This window comes from Chiloscyllium punctatum, chromosome 12 (assembly GCF_047496795.1).
Source record: "Chiloscyllium punctatum isolate Juve2018m chromosome 12, sChiPun1.3, whole genome shotgun sequence".
In the NCBI taxonomy this organism is placed as follows: domain Eukaryota; kingdom Metazoa; phylum Chordata; class Chondrichthyes; order Orectolobiformes; family Hemiscylliidae; genus Chiloscyllium; species Chiloscyllium punctatum.
In genome coordinates, this window is record NC_092750.1 from 4,830,182 (window position 1) to 4,846,718 (window position 16,537).

General features: G+C 47.5%; 1 protein-coding gene across 1 annotated transcript in view; it reads right to left on the bottom strand.

Annotated features, from left to right (window-relative positions):
- The window catches only part of LOC140483463 (uncharacterized), a 176,643-nt gene that overhangs the window by 137,116 nt on the left and 22,990 nt on the right, over nucleotides 1–16,537 (bottom strand). The window contains exons 8-11 of the mRNA XM_072581659.1: nucleotides 15,579–15,673; nucleotides 14,691–14,783; nucleotides 6,700–6,814; nucleotides 2,330–2,469 (exon numbers count right to left, since the gene is read on the bottom strand). Coding sequence (XP_072437760.1) covers nucleotides 2,330–2,469; nucleotides 6,700–6,814; nucleotides 14,691–14,783; nucleotides 15,579–15,673 — 443 coding nt within the window. The remainder of the gene's footprint in view (nucleotides 1–2,329; nucleotides 2,470–6,699; nucleotides 6,815–14,690; nucleotides 14,784–15,578; nucleotides 15,674–16,537) is intronic.

Genomic DNA, 16,537 nt, shown 5'->3' on the forward strand with positions numbered 1-16,537 from the left:
ATCTGGTCAGCATGGACGGGTTGGACCGAAGGGTCTTGTTTCTGTGCTATACATTTCTATGACTCACACTCTCTCTCACAGACAGACAGACAGACAGACAGACAGACAGACACACACACACACACACACACACACAGACACAGGAGAGAGTGAGGACTGCAGATGCTGGAGATCAGAGTGGAGAGTGTGGTGCTGGAAAAGCGCAGCAGGGTCAGGCAGCATCCAAGGAGCAGGAGAATTGAAGTTTTGAGCATAAGCCCTTCATTAGGAAAGCCCTGACAACGGGTTTATGCTCAACTCTCCTGCTTCTTGGATGCTACCTGATCTGCTGTGCTGTAAACGTAATAGGTCGGAGGGGATAGGTGGGAAGGGAGATTGGCAGGTGGGACAGGTCATGGGGACAGTGCTGAGCTGGAAGGTTGGAACTGGGGTAAGGTGGGGGAAGGGGAAATGAGGAAACTGGTGAAGTCCACACTGATGCCCTGGGGTTGAAGTGTTCCGAGGCGGAAGATGAGGCGTTCTTCCTCCAGGCGTCTGGTGGTGAGGGAGCGGCGGTGAAGGAGGCTCAGGACCTCCATGTCCTCGGCAGAGTGGGAGGGGGAGTTGAAATGTTGGGCCATGGGGCAGTCCAGTCTCCCCAATGTAGAGGAGACTGCATCAGGAGCAATGGATATAATAAATGATATTGGTGGATGTGCAGGTAAAACTAAGATGGATGTGGAAGGCTCCTTTGGGGCTTTGGATGGAGGTGAGGGAGGAGGTGTGGGCACAGGTTTTGCAAACTACCTTTGCAACTCCAAGCCGTCCATTCCTTCCTCTCCCGCTGTCCCCACCATTACCCTTCCACTGACACTCTTATTCATTTGGCTGAACTGGTCCTAACCCTCAACAATTTCTCCTTCGAATCCTCCCACTTCCTCCAGACGAAAGGGCTAGCTATGGCCACCCGCATGGGCCCCAGTCTGCCTGTCTCTTTATTGGCTACAGTCCATCTTCCGGAGTTACACGCTAACCACCTACCCCGCCCCTCCCCTTCCTGGAGCTCCCAGAGCTACCTGGATTACACCTTAGACCTCTCTTACACCTTCCTAGACCTATACATCTCCATCAACGATGACAGACTCAACGCTGACATTTTTTTACAAACCCACCGACTCCCACAGCTACCTGGATTACACCTCTTCCCACCCTACCTCTTGCAAAAATGCCATCCCGTATTCCCAATTCCTCCGCCTCCGCCGTATCTGCTCCCAGGAGGACCAGTTCCACCATAGAACACACCAGATGGCCTCCTTCTTTAAAGACCATAATTTCCCTTCCCACGTGGTTAAAGATGCCCTCCAACGCACCTCGTCCACATCCCACACCTCCGTCCTCAGACCCCACCCCTCCAACCGCAGCAAGTACAGAACCCCCCCCCCGGGTCCTCACCTTCCACCCCACCAACCTCCACATAAACCGCATCATCTGCCGACATTTCTGCCACCTTCAAACAGACCCCACCACCAGGGATATATTTCCCTCCCCACACATTTCTGCTTTCCGCAGAGACCGTTCCATCTGCCACATCAGGTCCACGCCACCCCCCCCCCCCCCACCCCCCAAAGGGGCCACCAACAACCCACCCTCCCATCCTGGCACCTTCCCCTGCCACCACAGGAATTGCAAAACCTGTGCCCACACCTCCTGCCTCACCTCCATCCAAGGCCCCAAAGGAGCCTTCCACATCCATCAAAGTTTTACCTGCACATCCACTAATATCATTTATTCTATCCATTGCTCCCGATGCAGTCTCCTCTACATTGGGGAGACTGGGCGCCTCCTAGCAGAGCGCTTTAGGGAACATGTCCAGGACACCCACATCAATCAACCCCAATTCCCCATGGCTGAACACTTGAAAACACTCTCCCACTCTGCCAAGGACCTGCAGATCCTGGGCCTCCTCCATCATCACTCCCTAACCTCCTTGGGACCCTGTAACCATATGGAATCAATGTGGATTTCAACAGTTCTCTCATCTCTTTTATCTCCCAGATCCCAGCCTACCAGCCTCATTCCTGACGAAGGACTTTTGCCCAAAACGTCGATTCTCCTGCTCCTCGGATGCTGCCTGACCTGCTGTGCTTTTCCAGCACCACACACACATGCAGACACACACACACACTCCCTCTCTCACACACATAGACACACACTGTCCCTCACACACACTCACACACACACACATAGCAGCAATGACAGTGGGGGCTGGTGTGCAGCATTGAGACAATGACTGGAATGCCACTCACTCACTCACTCACTCACTCACACACTCACTCACTCAGCCACTCACCGGAATTTGAATGACGGAATCCTCTTTCTGTGACACTTCAACATGGAAGAAAACAGGAGAGTCCCCAAGGGCTGGTCTCGAGGGCCCGGAGCTCACGCACCGTAGCAGCTCCTCACACGAATGCAGCTTCGCACGATGGGCTGTGAGACAACATGGGAGGGGTCACTGTAATATCACCCCCACCAACCTGACTCAACCCGACCGAACCTGCACAATCCCCATCACCGCTAACAGTGAGGAGACCAGGTCCCATACTGCACACAGTCCACACATGGACTGCACAGTGTTAAAGACAGAATAAAGCTGCCTCTACACTGTCCCCCCATCAAACACTCCCAGGATGAGTCATAACCTTCAAGTTACAGCATGTTTTGTACGTGGGAAATCATGTCTCATGAACTTGATTGAGTTTTTTGATGAAGTAACAAAGAGGATTGATGAGGGCAGAGCAGTAGATGTGATCTATATGGACTTCAGTGAGGCGTTCGACAAGGTTCCCCATGGGAGACTGATTAGCAAGATTAGATCTCATGGAATACAGGGAGAACCAGCCATTTGGATACAGAACTGGCTGAAAGGTAGAAGACAGAGGGTGGTGGTGGAGGGTTGTTTTTCAGACTGGAGGCCTGTGACCAGTGGAGTGCCACAAGGATCGGTGCTGGGTCCTCTACTTTTCATCATTTATATAAATGATTTGGATGCGAGCATAAGAGGTACAGTTAGTAAGTTTGCAGATGACACCAAAATTGGAGGCGTAGTGGACAGCGAAGAGGGTTACCTCAGATTACAACAGGATCTGGACCAGATGGGCCAATGGGCTGAGAAGTGGCAGATGAAGTTTAATTCAGATAAATGCGAGGTGCTGCATTTTGGGAAAGCAATTCTCACAGGTAGACAAAATAGGGAAGAAGGTGTTTGGTATGCTTTCCTTTATCGGTCAGAGTATTGAGTACAGGAGTTGGGACGTCATGTTGCGGCTGTACAGGACATTGGTTAGGCCGCTGTGGAATATTGCGAACAATTCTGGTCTCCTTCCTATCGGAAAGATGTTGTGAAGTTTGAAAGGGTTCAGAAAAGATTTACAAGGATGTTGCCAGGGTTGGAGGATCTGAGCTACAGGGAAAGGCTGAACAGGCTGGGGCTGTTTTCCCTGGAGTGTCGGAGGCTGAGGGGTGACCTTATAGAGGTTTATAAAATTATGAGGGGCATGGATAGGATAAATAGGCAAAGTCTTTTCCCTGGGGTGGGGGAGTCCAGAACTAGAGGGCATAGGCTTAGGGTGAGAGGGGAAAGATATAAAAGAGACCTAAGGGGCAACGTTTTCACGCAGAGGGTGGTACGTGTATGGAATGAGCTGCCAGAGGAAGTGGTGGAGGCTGGTACAATTACAACATTTAAGAGGCATTTGGATGGGTATATGAATAGGAAGGGTTTGGAGGGATATGGGCCGGGTGCTGGCAGATGGGACTAGATTGGCTTGGGATGTCTGGTTGGCATGGACGGGTTGGACCGAAGGGTCTGTTTCCGTGCTGTACATCTCCATGACTCTATGATAAGAATTGGAGGGTCGGTGTGGATCTATTGGGCCAAATGGCCTGTTTCCATACTGTAGGGAATCTAATGTAGAAAAAGGAGGCAGGAGAAGGACATTTGGCCCCTTTCTGTCTTGCTGTACTACTCAGTACCATTGCTTCTTATTAAAACTCTGTCTGATAGCAAATCCCCATCATCTGAGATACAAAACAAATCACCGTGGATGTTAGAAATCTGAGACAAACGCAGAGAATGCAGGAGGAACTCTGCCGATCTGGCAGTGCCTGTGGAGAGAGAAACACAGTTCGTGCTCTGAGTCTGGTGTGAGTTCTTTGGAACTCAACTCTGGCAAAGGGTCACAGGACCAGAAATGTTAACTCTGTTTCTCTCTCCACAGGCGCTGGCTAACCTGCTGAGTTTCTCCAGCATTCTCTGTTAATCCCATTGTCCTCAACTCCCTCCGAATTCAAAAAACTCTCAATCTCAGCCTGGAATATACTCAGCAAGAGATGGTTCACTGCATTGGAGTAGAGATTTCAAAAACTCCTCATCTCATTCCTCCACAACCTGGCACAATGATCCCTCGCTCTTGAATTTCCATTTGGGAAGATAATCTTATTAATATTTCCACTGTCCAGCCTTCTGAATATCAGATGCACCTCGGTAAGAACTTGTCTCCTTCCAAACTTCTGTTCAACCTTTCCTCATCAGAGAACCCAATTTAACGGGAAGTTGATCATCAAGTAAAGAGCCATGGAGCTCCTTTTAAACCTGGAAGGGGTGAGGTGAAGAGTTGAATGAGAGGAGACTTTATTGAAACAGACAAGGTTCTTGGGCGATTTGACAGGGTCGATACAGCAAGACTGTTTCCCCAGGTGGGGGAGTTGGGGACCAGGGGGACATCATCTCAGAGTAAGGGGTCACCCATTGAAGACAGAGATGAGGAGGAATTCCTTCCCTCCGAGGGGAGTGAATCTGTGGAATTCTTTCCCACTGAGGGTTGTCGGGGGCTGGGTCATTCAGGATATTTAAGGCTGAGACAGACAGCTTGTTCACCAGGAAGGGGATCGAGGGTTATGAGGGAGAGGCAGGGAGGTGGGGTTGAGGATGATCAGAGCACCCATGATCTCACTGAATAGCAGAGTTAACTAGAAGGGCGGAATGGGTTGGCATTCGATTTAACCCGAATCCTGACTCAACTTCCTCTCCAATTTGCTCAGGCCCTTATGAGAATTTCAGAACTGAGAATGATAGTTTGTTAGTGACCAAAGGGGCGAAAGAGGGCGATGCTGGAAAAGCACAGCAGATCAGGCAGCATCCCAAGGAGCAGGAGAGTTGAGCATAAACCCGTTGTCAGGGCATTCCTAATGAAGGGCTTATGCTCAAAACTTCAACTCTCCTGCTCCTCGGATGCTGCCTGACCTGCTGTGCTTTTCCAGCACCACACGTTTTGACTCTGATCTCCAGCATCTGCAGTCCTCACTTTTTCATCGTGATGAAAGGGTGTTAAGTTTAGGAATGCAAATGAGTGACCATGATGATTAAAATGTGGATTATTGTTTGTCATCTTCCCATTGTGTGATATAATCAATTGGGCTTTCATGGACTGAATTGATTTTAAAACAGGGATCAAAATCCCAACGTAAACTAGCAACAGCCCCTGACCATACAGGTTTCATGAAACCAACACAGATTAAACGAAAGAGAGAAGAATCAAAACTTCATCCAGAATCAAGGAAATCAGTCAGCTCCTCCTTGAATGGGGTGAAAAGGAAGGATAGGTCCCTGGAAAGACCCTCACCTATTTTTTTTTGACATACACCTTTCCAAGAATACCTGCCAGTTGGAGATTACAACAACACCTGTGGATCTCAAGTGTGGAGACAATGAACTCTGACATGGAAATACAGGAACAAGTTGATATTTCACCAGATTGTGGCAGAGGACAGAGATTTAACTAAAGTTGGAGCACTGAACTCCAGCTGCAAATCCTCTCTCTCTCTCTCTCTGTGTCTCTCAAAAATAAAACTATCTGGTGGCAAAGAAACATCAAAACGCTGAGAACTCAAATGCTAACTACAATACTCGCGGCTGTTGAAAACAGCAACTAGGTAAGGACGGTCTCAGGTTAAAACCCATGGTTACTCAAAAGACTCTAAGCCTTAAATTATTCTATCTCCTGTTTTTTCTTGCACACTATCCCCATTTTAACTCTGTGTGTCTGTGGTGTCTGTAAGGCAGCGAGAGAGAGAGAGAAGGAATGAGAGAGAGAGAGAGAGAGAGAGAGAAGGAATGAGAGAGGCTCCTGAAAATCACATGCATAACTTTATTCCTTTCCTTGGAATTAGCAGGGAATAAACTTGCTGTTTTAGTTGAAGGACACCTTGTGATTGGCTCCTGACTGCTACACTAGAAACCAGGTGAGTACATTTTAAATGGAGTGGGGTGTAACCTTGTGTGAGAGAGATCTTTGGGTCTTTATGGCAACTGACAGGAGGGGTTGCAAAGAGGGGAGTCAGTTCAGCCCTTCCTCACTTGGTCATTACAGAGTTTAGGTGTTGCTAATCTGTGATCTCATTGGATGGAGAAACACTGTTGATGGGCCGAGTGGCTTCCTCCTGCCACTGAAATGATAATGTGAGATTTGTCGTTGTATCAAGAGTGAAATGCCCAGGCTCTGCCAAGGGTAAAGCAGCCCTGATAAAAACAACTAAAAACAATACCAGCCTGTGCCCAGCTCTCACAGAACGGGCCAAGAACAAGGTACAGACACCTCAGCAGAGAGAGGATTTACACAGGGCATCCCGGGTACATTGTTAGGGGCACTAACTGCCTACCTTCCTCCCAGTCCGTGTCAAGTCCTGGTGTGAGGTGACAGATCTCCAACGACAGAACAGAGCTGGCTGGGGAATTGTACATTGCAGTGGAAGCTGGGGTATACCCATTCAACACCTGAAAGACAAAATGGTTCCGATCTCAGTAAGTGGGAGACAGTGAGGACTGCAGATGCTGGAGATCAGAGTCGAGAGTGTAGTGCTGGAAAAGCACAGCTGGTCAGGCAGCATCCGAGGAGTAAGCTGAACAGGCTGGGGCTGTTTTCCCTGGAGCGTCGGAGGCTGAGGGGTGACCTTATAGAGGTTTATAAAATCATGAGGGGCATCGATAGGGTAAATAGACAAAGTCTTTTCCCTGGGGTGGGGGAGTCCAGAACTAGAGGGCATAGGTTTAGGGTGAGAGGGGAAAGATATAAAAGAGACCTAAGGGGCAACTTTTCACACAGAGGGTGGTACGTGTATGGAATGAGCTGCCAGAGGATGTGGTGGAGGCTGGTACAATTACAACATTTAAGAGACATCTGGATGGGTATATGAATAGGAAGGGTTTGGAGGGATATGGGCCGGGTGCTGGCAGGTGGGACTAGATTGGGTTGGGATATCTGGTCGGCATGGACGGGTTGGACCGAAGGGTCTGTTTCTGTGCTGTACATCTCTGTGGCTGTATGAATAGGAAAACTGACGTTTCAAACAAAAGCTGGGAGCCTCGGGGTGGAAAGATAAATGGGAGGGGGGTGGGGCTGGGGGGGGAAGGTAGCTGAGCATGTGATAGGTGGATGGAGGTGTGGGTAAATGTAATACGTTGTAGGGGAGGGTGGAGTGGATAGGTGGGAAGGGAGATTGGCAGGTAGGACAGGTCATGGGGACGGTGCTGAGCTGGAAGGTTGGATCTGGGATAAGATGGGGGGAGGGGAAATGAGGAAACTGGTGAAGTCCACATTGATGCCCTGGGGTTGGAAGGTCCCGATACAGAAGATGAAGCGTTCTTCCCCCTCAGCCCCCACCCCCCCCATTTATCTCTCCACCCCGAGACTCCCAGCCTCATTCCTAATGAAGGGTTTTCTCTTGACTCTCCTGGTCCTTGGATGTTGCCTGACCTTTTCCAGCAACACACTCTCGACTGGTCTTCAGCATCTGCAGTCCTCACTTTAACCCGTTTCAGAGGGTAGGTGAGAGTCAACCACGTCGCTGTGGGTCTGGAGTCACATGTAGGCCAGACCAGGTAAGGATGGCAGACCATTTTGCTCGGTTTCTGATTTATTTTTAACTGATTTTAAATTCCACCGGCTTCCATGGTGGGAATTATAGCCATGACCTCAAAGCTTTCCGTCTTCCTAAATTAAGAAGGAGATACCACAAAAGGGAATATTCTTCAAACCTCCCCAACTAACTTCAACTGTAGGTCAAGGAAGACCGTTAGATGAAGATGCAGTACAGGCCAGACTGCAGTTGGATGGCGTTTAATTTGAGTTGATGTGATTTATTGTAGTCACGTGTGCTGAAGTACAGTGAAAAGCTTTGTTTTGCACACAGGACAGGCTGATATCTACCTACCTTTAGCACAGTCAGCCTGTAGCACTGTGAGGCTGCCCTAGGGACCATTGACAGCAATCATAGAGTCATCCAGCATGGAAACAGACCCTTCAGCCCAACCAGTCCATGCTGACCATAAATCCCAAAGGAAACTAGTCCCACCTACCTGCTCCTGACCTATATCCCTCCAAGGCAAAAGTGAGGACTGCAGATGCTGGAGATCAGAGTCTGGATTAGAGTGGTGCTGGAAAAGCACAGCAGGTCAGGGAGCATCCGAGGAGCAGGAAAATCGACATTTCGGGCAAAAGCCCTTCATCAGGAATAGATTTTCCTGCTCCTTGGATGTTGCCTGACCTGTTGTGCTTTTCCAGCACCACTCTAATCTGTATCCCTCCAAAACTTTCCTATTCATGCACTTATCAAAATGTCTTTTAAATGTTGTAACTGTTCCCACATCCACCACTTCCTTGAAGGTTCATTTCACACACAAACCATCTGCTGTGTTAAAAGAAATTACCCCTCACGTCTTTTTAAAATCTTTCTCATCTCATCCGAAAAATATGCGCCTAGCGTTGAAATTCCCCATCCTGGGGAAAAGACATTAACTCTCTCCAGCCATTGACTTTCCAGTTTCTAAGAGTTCCTAAATTGAGTTTTGGAGGCAGCGTTGACACTATCTGCCAGTCAGAAGCCTTTGTGGGTAGGTCTGTTTGGAAGTTGTGTTGCCAAGCTGCAGAGGTCAGAGTTTTAGCTTTCCAAAACAAACACAGAAAATTCTGTTAAAGTTCAGCCTGATATGAATGTTCTTCAGATCTCCTTCCCAGTGAACTCTGTTTCTGTCTCCACTGGTGCTGTCAGACTTGCAGATTTCCTCCAACATTGTCTGTGTTTGTTTCTGGTTTCCAGCATCCGCAGTATTTTGCTTTTGAAGCTCCCAAGCTCTCCCGACCTCACAGACTCTTCACCTCTGCCTTCAGGCGTGGATCAGTGTTGGTGGGCCGTGTTTCTCTTTTAGTTTATCCAGAGTGGTATCAGTCACAGAAACTCAGGAAGTTGACATCTGCTCTGCTGCTGGCTCTCACAGTAACATATGTCAGAGTTTGTTTCAGAACTGGCGGAGAAGTTGTGAGAAAGTTCAGAAAGAGAGAGCTTTGGGGAAGCTGTTAATGGGCAGAAACAATTTCTACTCACATGTCCTGCCTAAGAAAGAAGAATATTAGAATAATAACGAAAAGGAACAAAAATAGGTAATTTCATTCTTTCATCTTGTTCTCTCATTTTGTTGGAATGTAGCTGATCTTCCACCTTAAATACGAGCCCTACACTCCTCGCTTTCCTCCTTGTACAACAATCTACTGATCTCAGCCTTGATATGGGAATCCTAATCATTAAAATTTATCATACAGGTGAAGCAAACAGTTAGAAAAGAAATATGATGTTTGATTGGATTTGATTTACTGTACTCACATGTCCCTGAGTACAGTGAAAGGTTTTGTTTTGTGAGCAGTACAGGCAGATCAAAGCAAACAAAGACATATAGATCACAGGATGCTGAGACAGAGTGAGGTATACAGGGTTACAGCTGCACAAGAGGGGCACCAGTGTGAATCATAATGGATTCGAAGCATTGACTCGGTTTCTCTCTCCGCAGATGATCCCAGACGTGCTGAGTTTCTCCAGCATTTGGTGTTTATGATTGTAGATTTTCAGTATTCACAATATTTTGCTCTTAATTGCATTTCTGGTTTGCCACTAAGCCATCTGAAAGATTTGCTGGTCACATTGGGAGGGATATGGTATTTGAGAAGCAGGAAAGGGTATCATCGTTTTCAATGGTTCGAGCCCTACTGTTGTTCACAGCCTCAGTCATGGCTATTTTGGTGACAATAAGCACTGCTTCCCCCCCTCCCAGTGGGGAAATGTGGCTATGCCTGCCCCTATGGGTTACATACTGCCTGTACTTATTCACCACTTTGTCTTGCGTGAGAGTGAAGAATGTGTGTTGTGATGTGACATAATATGTTTGGGTAATGTGAGTATGAGTTAAGCAGCTTTGTGTGAGGAGTGAGGAGTTGAGGCTATGACTTTTGTGAATCATGACTGCATCTGAGGTCATTGTTTTTACCTCGTTGATTTTAACCCTACTGATAACTTCTGATGATGAGTGATGGTAAATGATGCATTGAGAAGTCTTTGAGGCTAATGTTGCAATTGATTGTTTATGCAATTTTAAGATGCATTTAATTATCTTGATTACTTGTACGTGGCCATTGAATGTCTTATGGTTCTGCATGCACTTCTTTGAGACTGAACTCCTGCCATTGATCACTATAACGGCCTAATCCCAATGCCTTCTGAGAATTTATCTGGAGGACCCCACTCCCTCTGGATAGATCACATCTCTCTTCCTCTGGAACTCCTTGACCAAGGGCTCCAGTGTTATCAAATGGGCGGCACAGTGGCACAGTGGTTAGCACTGCTGCCTCACAGCACCAGGGTCCCAGGTTCAATTCCCGCCTCAGGCGACTCTCTGTGTGGAGTTTGCACATTCTCCCCGTGTCTGTGTGGGTTTCCTCCGGGTGCTCCGGTTTCCTCCCACAGTCCAAAGATGTGCAGGTCAGGTGAATTGGCCATGCTAAATTGCCCGTAGTGTTAGGTAAGGGGTAAATGTAGGGGAATGGGTCTGGGTGGGTTGTGCTTCGGAGGGTTGGTGTGGACCTGTTGGGCCGAAGGGCCTGTTTCCACACTGTAAGTAATCTAAATCTAAATCTAAAAATCTAAGTAAAGCATGAAGTTAGAGAGGTCTGTTCATCAGTCTAATAACAGTGGGGGGGGGGGTGGGGAAGCTGTTCCTGAACCTGTTGGAGCGTGTGTTCAGGTTTCTGTACCATCTGCCAGATGGAGGAGGTTGTAGGAGAGCATTCCCCGGGGGTGGGGGGGGGTCTTTGATGATGGTGGTAGCCTTTCCGCGGCACTGAGCCGTGTAAATGGAGCCCGTGGATGGGAGGGTGGTTTCTGTGATGGGCTGGGCTGTGCACACCACCTTCTGTAGTTTCTTACAGTCCTGGGCAGAGCAGATACTGTACCAGGCCGTAATGTACCTGGACTGTACGCTGTCAATGGGGCAGTTGGTGAGGGTCCTTGTGGACATGCTGAATGTCCTGAGCCTCCTGAGGTGTTGTTGTGCCTTCTTGACCGTCGCATCTACATGGGAACTCCAGGTCAGCTTGGTGGTTGTCATTGGTGTTTGATCTTGGTGTTTGTTTCAAGTGGAATTGCTGCAGTTGTACAAACACTTGTTGAAACCTCACCTGGATCCCTGAGGTGGCTGACCTGTTTTAGGAGGAGAGATTGAGCAAACAGGTTTGACTCATAAAATTCTCACAGGGTGTGACAGGATGGATGGAGATAGGATGTGTCTCCTGAATGGTGAATCGAGAAACAAGGAACATAATCTCAGAAGAAGCAGCAGTTGCAAGAACATCAGAACTAGGAACAGGAGTAGGCCGTCTGGCCCAACAAGCCAGCCCCCGCCATTCAATAAGATCATGGCTGACCTTTTCATGGACTCGGCTCCACTTACCCCCACCCCCTCTCACCGTATCCCTTAATTCCTTTACTGTTCAAAAATCTGCTTCACTGGGCAGGGGCTTCCAGAGATTCACAACCCTCTGGGTGAAGGAGTTACTCCCCAACTCAGTCCGAAATCTGCTCCCCCTTATTCTGAGGCTATGCTCCCTGTTTCCAGTTTCACCCTCCCATGGGAACACCCTCCCTGCTTCTCTCTGATCTATTTCCTTCATAATTTTATATGTTTCTCTCAGATTCCCGCTCTCCTCCCCCCCCCCCCATTCTTCAACTCAGTCTCTCCTCATAAGCCAACCCCCTCAACTCCAGAACCAACCCAGTGAACCTCATCTACACCCCCTCCAGTGCCAGTACATTCTTCCTCAAATAAGGAGACCAAAACTGTACGCAGTCCTCCAGGTGTGGCCTCACCATCACCCTGTACAACTGCAACATAATCTCTCTGTTTTTAAACTCAATCCCTTTAGCAATGAAGGACAAAATTCCATTTCCCTTCTTAAATTACCTGCTGCACCTGCAAACTAACTTTTTGTGGTTCATGCACAAGGGCACCCAGGTCCCGGTCCATTTAAGGTTGGGATGAAGAGGTGAACATTTGGAATTCTTGAACCCAGAGAGGTGAGGAAGCTCAATCATGGAGTAATTTCAATATGGAAACCATTAGATTTTTTGAAGGGTTATCTCATTAAGGGAAATGGAGTTAACATGGGAAAACAGCACTGAGGTGGTCAGTGTGATCTGTAAAGATCCAAACAGTTCCATACTATCAACTTTTTTTCCACATTATCCTTAATTATGAATATTCATTCCCAACAATGTAATAATAATAAAATGTACAACCAACAGTTGCCCCATTCCTTTCTAAGACGAGGTTTCCTGGGCATCTCAGAATGTCTCACTATCTTTATTTCTTGTCCTCCTCTCTCCGAGAAACCAGCCTGCCCTTTAATTAGTTCAGTTAGCGACCCCATTTACAGGTGAATAAACCTACCATCTCTCCACCGGGACCTGTGAGAGAGACAGGGACCTAGCTGCTGGCTAATTCCAGCAGTTGCCCACCTCTGTGACACCCTCCTTTCCCTATGGACTCTAACAGTTCAGCCTTAAATCTCATTCACTAAACTTGTTGACTCGCATTGGTCCCGAGTCCATCAGCAAAGCAACTTTTTAAGAGTCTCATGGGTTTCTCAATTCCAGCTGTTTCTTTGTCTCCTCCAAACCGCTGAGATCTCACTTAGCCTCCAGTTCTGACCACTGTTACTTACCCAATTTTAGTCACTCTGCAATTATTGAGCATAGTTTCAGCTACATAGGCCTTAGAACATAGAGCAGTACAGCACAGGAAGAGGCCCTTCAGCCCACAGGTGTTGTGCTGAAAGTGATGCCAATTTAAACAAATAGGCCCTAATGTGGAGGTGCCAGTGTTGGACTGTAGTGAATAAAGTCAGAGGTCACACGACACCAGGTTATCGTTTGAAATCACAAACTTTCAGGGTGCTACTCCTGCCTGGTGAAGTAACAGGCCCCAAGTTTTGGAATTCCCCGAATCCAAAACCTCTCTACCTCATGCTGCTCAACACTTGGTGAAACCGACCCCTTGTCTAAGCTTTTCCTCATTGTGTCCTGAATGTTTTCTTATAACATTCTAAATTTTGCAAAGGAAACATAAAATTGACAGCAAGAATCTTACAAAATGGCTCCCGGTAGTCTCATGACTATATTTATGGATGTGGTGGGTATGACAATGTATTCGTAACAAGAAAAAAGTCCAGAGAGACCTTGGGAAATTCAATGAACTTTTCCAAGGTCGAACAGAAACTCCTTGGGTTCTGAGGAGGGGTCACTCAACCTGAATTGTTAACTCTGATTTCTCTCCACAGATGCTGCCAGACCTGCTGAGCTTTTCCAGCACGTTCTGGTTTTGCTCCTTGACAATGATTCTCCTGAAGGTTTGAACGACTGTTTCTATTTCACCAACAACTTGACATGATGACAGCCAAGATTAGGTTGGTGCTGGAAAAGCACAGCAGATCAGGCAGCATCCGAGGAGCAGGAAAAGCAGGATGAAGGGCTTTTACCCGAATCGTCGATTTTCCTGCTCCTCGGATGCTGCCTGACCTGCTGTGCTTTTCCAGCACCACACTAATCTAGACTCTGATCTCCAGCATCTGCAGTCCTCACTTTGGCCATGACGGCAGCCATTCAAACAAATGGCTAAGAAAGTTATTACCTCAGTTAACAGACAACGGGTGGGCACAACACAAAATGACAGGCCAAACGCAGGCAAGTGGAACTTGTTTAGATTGGGAAACGTGTTCAGTGTGGACGGATTGGACCAAAGAATCTGTTTCCATGCTGTATCAATCGATGACACTGTAAAACATTCCTGATGCAGAAGATCCAACAATAAACAAACAGCAAACAGCTCCGTCTGTGACACTCCCATCAAGCTTCAGTTTTTGGCTGTTGATTGAATCATGTATTGCCATTATTTTCCAATTCTTTTATATCTCATTTTAAATATTGTGTCAGCTGCTAACATGGAGCTACATCAGAGGCTGTTGCTACAGTAACACTGGATCCTCACAACCATAATGCGGTCATTTACTGAGAAGTGATAGAGACAATCTCAGAGTACAACATCATTCTTGCATTTCCAGAAGAAATTCCAATTGATCGGATCCAGAGCAGATTGTGTCCTGTATCCAGAGGTTCGCATCCATTTCATAATCTGTTACTGAGCTGTGTGAAGGTTTACCTCGTTCAGAATTTCATTTCTTTGGGATCACAAGCAGAGCCTAGACTCGCAGGAGGCAGGGGGAAGGGGATGACCTCTGACCTGCAGCAAGCCACAGTTGCCAAGTGCCACTTACAGATTCTGTCTCCTCCACGTCCAGATCAGACTCCAACTCGGAGGCCAGTGACACAACTTCGCTTTTCGAGAAATCCAAGTGCTTAAAGGGAACCTGAAAAGAGACAGTGTTTAGCAAAGTGACCTTCGCAGAGTTCAGCCAGTGGGACAGAGAGATACCTCCCAGGTCACAGGGAAATCCAGCAAGGACACTCCAGAGGGGTTCTGACCTTCCAGCTGGGAACTGCTGGCAATTATATTCTCATCTTCAGAGAACGTTCCAGTTAATTGTCAGCTCCTTCAACCCTCCAGCTCTCCAATCACACTACCTCCATTTGATATTATAGGTACTAAAAGAAACAGAGTAAATCTCCCTCTGCACTGTCCTCCATCTAATATTCCCAGGGACAGGGACAGCACGGGGTTAGATACAGAGTAAAGCTCCCTGTACACTGTCCCCCATCTAACACTCCCAGGACAGGGACAGCACGTGGTTAGATATAGAGTAAAGCTCTCTCTGCACTGTCCCCCATCAAACACTCCCAGGGCAGGGACAGCATGGGGTTAGATACAGAGTAAAGCTCCCTCTGCACTGTCCCCCATCAAACACTCCCAGGACAGGGACAGCACGGGGTTAGATACAGAGTAAAGCTCCCTCTACACTGTCCCATCACTCCCAGGACAGGGACAGCACTGTGCTCTGGTTCACTCCCATTTGTGCTGGAAGTTGGTTGAACCCATTGCTCTGTTGGAAATCTAATCACTGCCTTCTCAGTGTAACCAGGTAGGGCCCACAAACTCCTGCTTTAGCCAGTGATTCCCACATATTAGGAATAGATCGGTCGGATTATTATAAGGTGTCACTTTAGCAAATTAAAATTACAAACGATGCTTTGAGCTTTTGACCTACCAGATAAGAATCGAGATCGAGGAGTGATTCCGCTTGGTGTTGTACAGTGTCCTTGAGTTCATATTTCACCGCTGGATCCTCATAAATAGCAGATTCTGAAGTCAGGAAGTTAGGGAGTAGCCGAGTGAGAAACCCTCCCAGGACACGGATTTCAATCTGGTATCAGGGTTTTTAGATTCAGCCTGTGTTTATTGTCCAGCCCTAACTGTCCTGCTGAAAGCAGTGTTGGTCACCGTCTCAAACCACTGCAGAATCCAGCAATACATTGCATCCTCGATATAATCATATTAGAATTACACTTTACTGCTAAACGCTTAGAGTATGAAAGTCGGGAGGTATTGTCACAACTGTACAAGGCATCAGTGAGTATATTTAAGTTAAGAATCACACAACACCAGGTTATAGTCCAACAGGTTTGTTTGGAAGCACTAGCTTTCAGAGCGCTGCCCCTTCATCAGGTAGCTGTCCAAAAGCAGTGCTCAGAAAGCTACTGTCTTCCCAATAGACCTGTTGGATTGTAATCTGGTGGTGTGTGATTTTTTTAACTTGTCCACCCCAGTCTAACACTGGCTCCTCCATATTATGAATATATTTAAGACAGAGATCGACGGGTTCCTGATTGTCAAGGTGATCAAAGGGGAGAAAGTGGGACAATGGGGTTGAAAACCTATCAGCCATGATTGAAGGGCAGACCAGACTGGATGGGCTGAATGGCCTAATTTCTGCTCTTATGGTCCTACGGTCTTATCTCATTCCCACAGAGGGCTCTAGAGGCCAGGGCATTGAGTACATAGAGACCCCACCTGGAGTACTGTGTAGAGTGGTGGTTCCCGGATGTAGGTTTGCCCGCTGAGCTGGAAGGTTCACTTTCAGACATTTCGTCACCCTACTAGGTAACATCTTCAGTGGGCCGCTGGACGAAGCACTGCTGATAATTCCTGCTTTCTATTTATGCATTT